This window comes from Manis pentadactyla, chromosome 15 (assembly GCF_030020395.1).
Source record: "Manis pentadactyla isolate mManPen7 chromosome 15, mManPen7.hap1, whole genome shotgun sequence".
Lineage (NCBI taxonomy): Eukaryota > Metazoa > Chordata > Mammalia > Pholidota > Manidae > Manis > Manis pentadactyla.
Window position 1 is genome coordinate 61448247 of NC_080033.1, and position 9125 is coordinate 61457371.

The following is a 9125-nucleotide window of genomic DNA, read 5'->3' on the forward strand; positions in this document are numbered from 1 at the left end:
ACTGAGGAAGCATAGAGGGGTGGCCTCTGCCCAGGGCCTGAACAGCTAAGGAGGGCAGGTGAAGAAGGGCGGCGGGAGTGGAAGCAGGGAAGGAGCGCCTGGGAGAGGGGGTGGTGAGGGGGGATAGGAAGTGCCGCTGCTTCCCTCACCCAGCCCCTTTCCTAAGGGGCCAAGGCGAGGGGTGAGGGAGGTGGGTGCACACCATGGGCTCCTGGGACCTGCAGGGAGGTGGTGGTCAGTGACTGGCTTCCAAGAACACCAAGCCCCGCCCCAAGCCTGGGATGCTGGGCTGGGAGCGGTAGGCCCTGGAGTGAGGTGAGCCCCGGGCGCCGCTGCCGGATACCCATGCTGCGGTGACTGAGCTTTACAGTGCCGGGCGCCCTCTTGTGGGCCTAGGGGGAATGACTGCCGGTGGCTCTGGCCCGGCCAAGGCGGGGGAAGGCTCCAGGGGAGACAGATCCTGACTTTGAGGGGGAAAAGCTGACAGTGTAATACATCACACCGAGGAGAAGGCGGAGTGGTACAAGGAGAATAACTTCACTCGCATTTCCAGCGATTGGTAGCAGCTGCTCAAAGAACATGTTCAGAATGTTCTAAAGCCCAGTTCAAGCTCAGTGGGGGAAACTGTCATAAGCAATGTTGGCCGTGGGCCGGTCCTTGGGCCCTGGGATTCTCACAGAGCAGCTGGGACAGGGACCCGAGTTCCTTCTGTAGCCTGAGCACCGTCCCCTTCCCAGGCTACAAGTCAGGACGGGCCTGGAACGAGGGATGAGGGAGTCACTGGCCAAGGGACAGAGAACTGGAGGAGGTGGACAGGCATGGGAGGCCACTCACAGGTGCTACCTGCTCATCTCCAGACAGCTGCAAATGAGGTTCAGGTTTATTTGGGGGGCTCAAAGAGAAGACCTTTCAAAGTGGAGTTGGAGGTCCCTTCCCACAGCAGGAAGTCACCAGACAGGTGGAGTGGGACTAAGAGTGCCAAGTCCCTCAGGCTTTTACCCTGGCCTCCAGCAGGGTGGAAGGTGAAGACCCTGCAGGGTCTGGGCAAAGGCAGAGTGGTTCTGTGGCCTGAAGAAAGGTTCTAGATGGGAGGTTCCATTGTCTGGGGGCTTGGGGGTCAAGTGCTTGGATCCTTCACAGCACCTTGCCTGGGTTCATGAGGCCTTGGGGATCCAGCGTGGCCTTAAGCTGCCGCATGATCTCCATGCCCACAGTGCCCACCTCTTCTTGCAGTAGCTGCCGCTTGCCCAGCCCAATGCCATGCTCCCCAGTACACGTCCCACGGAGTGCCAGTGCGTGCCTGGGAGGCAGTGATGGGAGAGCCTTAGCAGGGGCTCCTCCCACCGCCCTCAACTAGCCCTTCCCCCTGCGACCCCCAGGCTTGTGCCTACCTGCCCAGCTGTTCTGCAAAGGCCTTGACCCTGCGGTACTCCTCAGCATCCTCCGGGTCTATCAGCATGATGCAGTGGAAATTCCCATCACCCACGTGTCCAACAATGGCTCCTGGGGGCCCAGAGGACAGAGCTGCTGCCTCCAGCCCAGCCCACCCCCAGCCCTGTCCTCTCCCCTCGGTGCCCCAGCAGCAGGCAGGCAGAACCTGTGAGTCCTGAGGCCTTCAGGTCCTCCTTGGTCTGCACCAGGATCTCTGGCAGCCGGGAGATGGGCACACACACATCGGTGGAATAGCCCTAGGGCAGGGCAGGCACAGAGGTAAGCAGTCACTGTCGTCGAGGCTAAGAACAGGTGTGAGGGGACTCAGGAGTTCTCCAGGCCTGGCCTGCAGAGGCTTTCCAAGCTCTTGCCTTGCTCCCCATCCCTGGCTGTGTGCAGCCCCCCAACACCCCACACTGCTGAACCTCTGCATGTATGCCTGAAGCCCAGCTCCCCTTCCTGTTGGCTCTTTCTCCAGGAGGGCTGTCCTCTGCTCACAGCTCTTGAGGGCATCATGCTGTGCCCAGTGCTGGCTGGAGGCAGGGCCTCCCTCCTGTGCTTTCCTACTGTGGGCGGGCCTTGCCTGCTGCTCTGGACAAGAGAGTAGCAGGCTGAGGAAATGGTCCATGGACCAAGCTGCTTACCTTGCAGCCCGGCCGCAGGGCCAGGAGTGCATACCAGGCGTTGTGACGTGCCGTCCAAAGCCAGTTGCGCTCTTCAGCCTCCTTGGCCCAGGAGAAATGCGAGGCTCCGTTGTGCTGGGTGATCTCCTCTGTGGGGGGCAGGGTGTTGACACCTGCTGGGAGCAGCCCATTCCCCTACACCCCGTGGCACCCTAGCACACCTGCCCGCTGCAGCTGCTCTTCCAGTGTCTGCTTGGAACCGTGGAACTCAAAGAAGAGCGTGGGTGCCACAGAGCAGTTCAGTTTGTTATACCTGTTGCAGGCATCTATCGTGACATCATCCAGGAACTCTGAAGCCATGGAGAGGTCACATGAGGTGGGGCCTGGCCTTCAAAGAGGGTCTCTTCTGGGAAGCCCACCTAGACTGCCCAGTGCCCAGCTCACCAATGCGCGCCACGGGCACTGCAGCCTGGAGGATGTGTACAGTGCTGTCCACAGCCGCCTGGACACTGGGGAATGCACAGGTGGCAGCCATAATAGCCTCAGGGGCAGGGTGCAGGCGCAGAGTGGCAGCTGTGATGAGTCCCAGAGTCCCCTCAGAGCCCACAAAGAGCCCTGTGAGGTTGTAGCCAGCTGCACTCTTCCTGGGCCCAGGGGACACACAAGGTAGGTGAGTACCCAAGCCATGTGGTGACAGGTTTCTGGCCAGACCCCTGGGGCTGGAAGTAGGGGCACTGTCCCGCAGGCCCATCAGAGCCTGAGGTCTTGGCTGGCCTTTTGGCCCAGCCTGCCATCAAGGCAGATGGTCCCCGGCACAGCCCAAATCAGCCTCGTGCAAGAAGAACAAACCCCAGAAGCCTGGCCCACCTATCCCAGAGGCCCCCATGGCTGTGGGTGGAGGGTGTTCACCGGAAGTAACGGCCATGGCCTGCAGTGTGAAGAAGCTGCCCGTCAGGCAGCACCACCTCCAGGTTCAGCACGTTGTCCCGCATGGTGCCATAGCGCACAGCGTTAGTACCCGAGGCCGCAGTGGCCACCATGCCACAGAGAGAGGCATCTGCACCTGGGTCTGCAGGGCAGAGTGCAGGCAGAGGGCAGCCTTGGGTGGGTGCCTGGGGACAGAGGGGCCCCCACGAGCCCCGGAAGCAGCCCTACTACCAGGGAGCCCCAGGGACAGCCTCAAGTCCCAGCTTACCCACAGGAAACCAGAGGCCGCTGTCCCGCAGGTAGGTGTTAAGAGCTTTACGGGTGACACCAGGCTCCACCACCACAGAGAAGTCTTCTGGATTCAGTTCCAGGATTTGGTCCATGTGGGTCAGGTTGACACACACACCACCCTGGCAGGAGAGGTGCCCAGGAGCCAGCTGACCTAGGTCTCCCACCAGACCACAGGCCATGGGACCCACCTTGAGGCTGACCTCCCAGCCACCAATCCAGAGCCCTGGGAAAGCAGGTGAGGAGGGCCAGACCTGGCCGAAAGCTGGGTGTGGTGCAGAGGGCAGCCACACATGTGACAAGGGCCACCATACCTGCACCGCGCAGACTCCCCCTTCAAGCCCAGTGCCCGTGCCGAATGGGATGATGGGCACGCCGTGGCCATAACACAGGGCTGCCAGCTGGCTGACGTGCTCCACGTTCTGAGGCCACACCACAGCATCCGGAGGTTGGCACCTAAATCCAAACCCCCAGCAAGTGGTGTCCTCCGGTCCAGTCCTGTTTCAAGGAGCCTGGAGGTATTGGAGGGCCTGAGGCTACACAGTGGGAGAGGAGCTGCGGACCCCTTTCTGGAGGGTGTGGAGAAGTAGAAAATGCCAAAGCGCCCCCAAAACAGATGTGGGGAAGAACCCCCCCAGGACCCTCACCCCCAGGTGGGATCCGACAGGAGCGCCCACACACCTGTGTATGGACTCATCGTGCCCGTGCTGCTCCCGGACCACTGTGGCCATAGACACGTGGGGGCTCCCCACAACTGCCTTCAGAGCCTCCACAAAGCCCTTGCTGAGTCCGCCCTGAAAAGAGAAACACTCTAAGTCACTCCAAGACACCTGGGGCCACAGGCTGCCCCTGTGGCAGGTCCCGGAGCAGGAGAGGGGCTGCCAGCACCTCCTGCCTCCGCTAACACTGCCCGAGGGCCAGGTAGCTAGGCCATGCCAGTGGGCCCCTAGAAGCGAACCTGCTGTCCAGAAATGGCCTTTTCCAGACAGAACCTCGTGGGTTGTGGTTTCACTTCAGGAGAACTGCCACCTGACCAAAGATAAGAACCAGACTGCCTCTGCAGAAGGGGACGCCAGCAGGGCTCCTAACGTAGCTGGCCCTGCCTGAGGGACTTGGGCAGGTCACTCAGCATTGTCCTTCCTGCGAGGCTGGCCACTGCTGCCTTAGGCACACAGCGGGGGAGGCCAGGAAGGAGGCGCTCCACTGCACATCGCCACGGCACCTCCCCTTCCTGACACCGCCTTGTCTGGGGGCTTCCAGGGCTCTTGAGCCCTTCTGGGGACTTCTTCCCATTTCACAGATGGGAAGGACAAGTCAAAGACAGAAGCTGGCCTAGAACCCAGGTCCTTGGCCTCCCAGGCATTCTTTCTTTTTTTTTTCTTTTTTCTTTTGCTGTCATTAATCTACAATCACATGAGCAACACCGTGGTTACTAGATTTCCCCCACTATCAAGTCCCCCCCACATACCCCATTACCGTCACTGTCCATCAACGTAGTAAGATGCTATAGAGTCACTACCTGTCTTCTCTGTGCTGTACTGTCCCAGGCTTTCCTTCAAAATGTGTGTGTACATTTGGAAGACCCAAAGGGGGTCCCTGGAGCCCACAAACCTTTCACCCAACACTCCCCACAGCCCATCTCACTCAACACCCACCCCTGACACAGGGTAAGCTCTCCGATCCTCTGCTCTAGGTCAGCACAGAGCCTGGAGGGAATTTGGCCTGGCCCCACCCTCCCGGGGACTTCCCCCACGTACCTGCTTGCCCTGGGAGCAGTAGCCCCTCCGGGGCAACAACCACCGGGTCGCAGGAGCAGCGCGGAGCAGGCTGGCCATAACGAGGTAGGGCCAGAGAGTGCGGGCTGGCGGCCAGGTGGAGCTTGACCCCATTGGCTGTGCTGGGGGTGGGCCTGCTTAAGGTGGCATGGCCTTAAGGTGGCCCTGCCAGACCTTGTACTTTGAGTCAGAGGTGTCGGTGGGCGCCGGCGTCTGTACTTCTAAAGGAGAGGGAGGCTTACCTAACAGAGTCCTCCCAACAGAGACAGGCTCCTTGCCGTGGCCTTAAAGGCCCTGCCAATTCCTGCCACCTCCTCATCTACCCCACTTCCTGCCAGTCTCCTCTTTGGCCCCCGAGCCCGCGTTTTCCTTTCAGTTCCTGTACGCTGTGCCCTGAGCTCCAGCCAAGCACAGCGCCTCGGCACACGCTGAACGTCCCAGCTGCAGCCCCAGCTAGAGTGGACCATGGTCAGGCCTCAGGAGGAATTCCAGGGAGGCCCTCTCCAGGACGAGGCGCACAAGGGCAGTGAGGCACGCCAGGAGGGCTTCCTGAAAGAGAGCTAAGGCTGAGCAGCAGTTCGCCAGCCGAGTGACGGGAAAGACAGGCATCCCTTTCATCCCCCTCCTAGTGGGCAGGCCCAGGATCACGCTGGAGGGAGCGATGTGGCTGCTGCTCTTGAACCTATTCCAAGCTCGGTTTTCTTGCCACTGCAACTTTGAAGAAACATGTCACTAACGTGACTGAGATAAAGGGAGTCCCGGCTTTGTTTTTTTTTCCTCCAGTTGAATCAGAAATCCAAACTCCTACTTGGGTTCTTCTCCTTAACCATATTTGAATGAATTCACATTTCCACACTCCCAATGTGTTGCTTAACTGGTTTGTCTCAAAGTATGTCTCTTACAGTTGGTTAGTTCAAATCAAGGTCCAGTGAAAGTCCACACTTTCATGTGGACTTTTGTTCATGTGTGGGCGCTGATCATGTTGTAGTTTGTAGAATAAAATTCCCCCTGGCTGGTTTTTTTTTTTTCCGTGCAATTTATTTGTTAAAGAAACTGGGTTACTTGTCCTGTAGCATTTTCCACATTCTGTATTGGGTGATTTGCATACTTGTGGTATTGATTAATATATTTCTCTCATTTCTGTTTCTCTTGTAGACTGTTAGATCTACAGATGTGGTGCTGTCCAATACAACTTTCTGTACTGCTGGGAATGTTCTGTATCTGTGCTTCCCAATAGGGTAGCCATTAGCCACACAGAGCGAATAGTACCACAGGTACCTATGGTTGGGGGAGAGATGCCAGGAAGAGTTTGCGACAAATCCCAAAACAAGAACCACAGGGTAGACCCCTAAGGTCTGGATCAGGGCCGTGATATCTACGACAGAAAGCTAGCTATACACTAGTCAGAAAACTGCACCTGGCCTACAACTGGGTCCCAATTAAGATGGTGAGTGTGACCACAAGACATCAAGTGACCATTGGGCCAGAGCTGGCCATCCTGAGCTGCATTCTATCAGACCCACCAAGTTATCAAGCCAGGGGTCCAAAATAACCCGTTACTAGGTGAAAGGAGAGCAGACAAAATTGGGCATCAGCAGGGCCAGAGGGCAAAGTAAGCTGGTTGAGTAAGTGTTGCACACCCCCATGTCACCCACCAAGGCCTGGCCAGCATTTCTCCCTCAGCTCACACCTATACCCTCTGATAGAGGAGGAAAAAGCTCAGGTTTGATTCATGAATAAGTTGGTTCAGTATGAGGGTGTAAGCTGAAAATGGACTTGTGTTGCACTACAGCCCCACTTAGGGGTAACCCTGACATACTTCCCCTCTGCAGAGCTCCAGGTAATGCACCTGGTCACTCCCTTTTGAAGAAAGAAAAGTGGCCTGATAAAAGAATATATGGGCCCTTGAGCAATGGTGAGTGGCTTGGCTGATTTTCAAGGGCCAGGAGAGGAGAAAGATTGGAAAATCAGGGTAAAGGAGGCTTGGAGAAGAGGCATGCAGATGGGTCTCTAAGAGTAGGCACAAAGTCAGGTCTTTATGGCACATGTACTACATGTTAATGCCCACCAGTCTCTACCACAGAAAAGACTAAACAAAGTAGTGTGATTCAACCATTTGCCATCAGCTAACCTCTGTCATTGGCAGCCCCAGTGCTGGTGCAGTGGTAGTCGGGATAGAGGCTAATAACAGGCCCCCCATCATGGACACCCACTCACTAAAGTTGATCGAGCTATTGCCAATGCTGAGTATCTGTCTTATTGCAAGAGTGAGTTCCCCAGTTGGGACCATTCCTTATGGAGAACAGCCAGCCACTGCCTGACAAGTTGATTACACTGGACCCCTTGCCCTCTGGAAGGGGAGAAATTTTGACCAAAGTCTCATCTTGTCTGAAATCAACACAACACATATTATGGGAATGAGTTTGCCCCTCCTGCCTGCATGGCCTCAGCCAGGACCACTGTCTGAAGGCTCACAGGGCGTGTGGCCCACCTATACAGTTTACCACATAACATCACCTCAGGCCAAGTGGCCCACTTTTTAGCAAAACAGGTGCAACGGTGGCAAATGACCATGGAATGCACAAATCCTAATATATACCTCAGCATCCAGAGGCTGCTGACCTGACAGCGGCACATGGAATGGCCTTTGAAAGGTACCACTAAGGCACCAGCCTGGAGATGCATCTACTCAACCGGAGTGCCAGAAGAGGAAGATATTTTTATAGGACTAACAGATAAAGGGTGAGTATCCAAATTATTGTTAACTTTTTTATTTTAAAGTCATTCTAGACTTACAGAAAAATTGCAAAAACAGTACAGGAAGTTCCTATATACCCTTCACTTGGTTTTCACTAATGTTTACATGGTACCTAACCATAGTACAATTATCAAAACTAAGAATTAGTTAAATACTAATTGGTACATTGCTAAACTACAAATTTGATTTCACCACTTCTTCCACCAATGTCTCCTTGCTTTGGGAAGTGTTTGTTTGGCCCAGTATCTAATCCACCACCCCACATGGCAGTTGCTGTCTCATCCCTTGGTCTCCTGTAATCTGTGACAGCTTCCTCAGTCCTTCCTTCTCTTTCTGATCTTAGCATTTTGAGGAAGTACTGGTCAGTTACTGTACTGAAGTTTCCTCAGTTCGGGTTGTCTGATATTTTCTCATGAGTAGGTTGAGGTCATGTGTTTTTATCAAGAATACCACAGAATTGATGTGCCCTTCTCTATATATCACATCAGTGGGATGAGATGTCAGTATGTCTTATTACTGGTGATGTTCACTTAAGATTACTTGATTTAGGTCATGTTTGTGGGGTTTCTGCACTGTGAAGTTACCATTTTTCTCTTTGTAATTAATAACTATATTGGGGTAGATACTTTAAGAGTGAAAATATCCTGTTTTGCCTCACTTTCACCCACTATTTCTTGCCTTCAGTATCTGTTATTATTGTTATTTTGTTATTGTGTATTCTAATGGGGATTTTCTAGTTCTCTTATTTCCTCTCTATTATTTAATTAGAATTATTCCCTAAGGAAGAGCCATGCCTTCTGCCTTATTTGTTTATTTATTCAATTATTTATATTTTACCAATATGGTAATATTTTATGGTAATTTGTTTTAGTTCATAGATTATAATCTAATACTATCCTTAGTTGTTTTGTTGCTCAGACTGTTCCAGCTTTGGCCACTAGAGCCCTCTGTGATGTAAGTGTCTCTGCCCTTTAGACTAGCTCTCACCTTTTTTTGGTCTTACTTTCTAATACTTTCTAATACAAGTTACTCCAGGCTCAGCTTGTCTTTTCCTGGCCCAGACCAGTAATCAACCACTTTTCCAAGGAGTTCTGGCTCCTGCTAGTGGAAAATAATATTTAGAAATCCAGATTTCGGTGCTAGATGTGCTCTTAAAACTCTATGAAAAAAAAAAAACACCACTTGGTTTAAAAATAGGTGAAAGATATGAATACATGGTATTATCAGCTTCACCTCTGGAGAGGCTGAAGACTAAGGTCAGCCTCAAGGGCAGTGACACATGCCTATAAGCTAAACCCCCAGTAAAACCCTGGACAACAAGGC

At 53.9% G+C, this 9125-nt stretch overlaps 1 protein-coding gene across 1 annotated transcript; it reads right to left on the minus strand.

The window, feature by feature from the left end:
* Window positions 1-862: 862 nt before the first annotated feature.
* Window positions 863-5174, minus strand: LDHD (lactate dehydrogenase D). The gene is made up of 11 exons (XM_036909277.2): window positions 5027-5174; window positions 3951-4063; window positions 3584-3725; window positions 3250-3391; window positions 2964-3123; window positions 2499-2698; window positions 2276-2404; window positions 2076-2203; window positions 1598-1688; window positions 1392-1503; window positions 863-1300 (listed from the first exon to the last, which is right to left on the minus strand). The coding sequence occupies exons 1-11, from the start codon at window positions 5156-5158 to the stop codon at window positions 1135-1137; spliced, it is 1515 nt and encodes a 504-aa protein (XP_036765172.2). The 5' UTR covers window positions 5159-5174; the 3' UTR covers window positions 863-1134.
* Between the last annotated feature and the right edge of the window lie 3951 nt (window positions 5175-9125).

Coding starts and splice junctions, on each gene's coding strand:
- LDHD (XM_036909277.2), bottom strand. CDS start 5,158: ATGGGGTCAAGCTCCACCTGGCCGCCAGCCCGCACTCTCTGGCCCTAC. Junction 3,726..3,950: donor CACGATGAGTCCATACACAG/GTGTGTGGGCGC, acceptor GTTTGGATTTAG/GTGCCAACCTCCGGATGCTG. Junction 1,689..2,075: donor CCCTGCGGCCGGGCTGCAAG/GTAAGCAGCTTG, acceptor GCCCTGCCCTAG/GGCTATTCCACCGATGTGTG.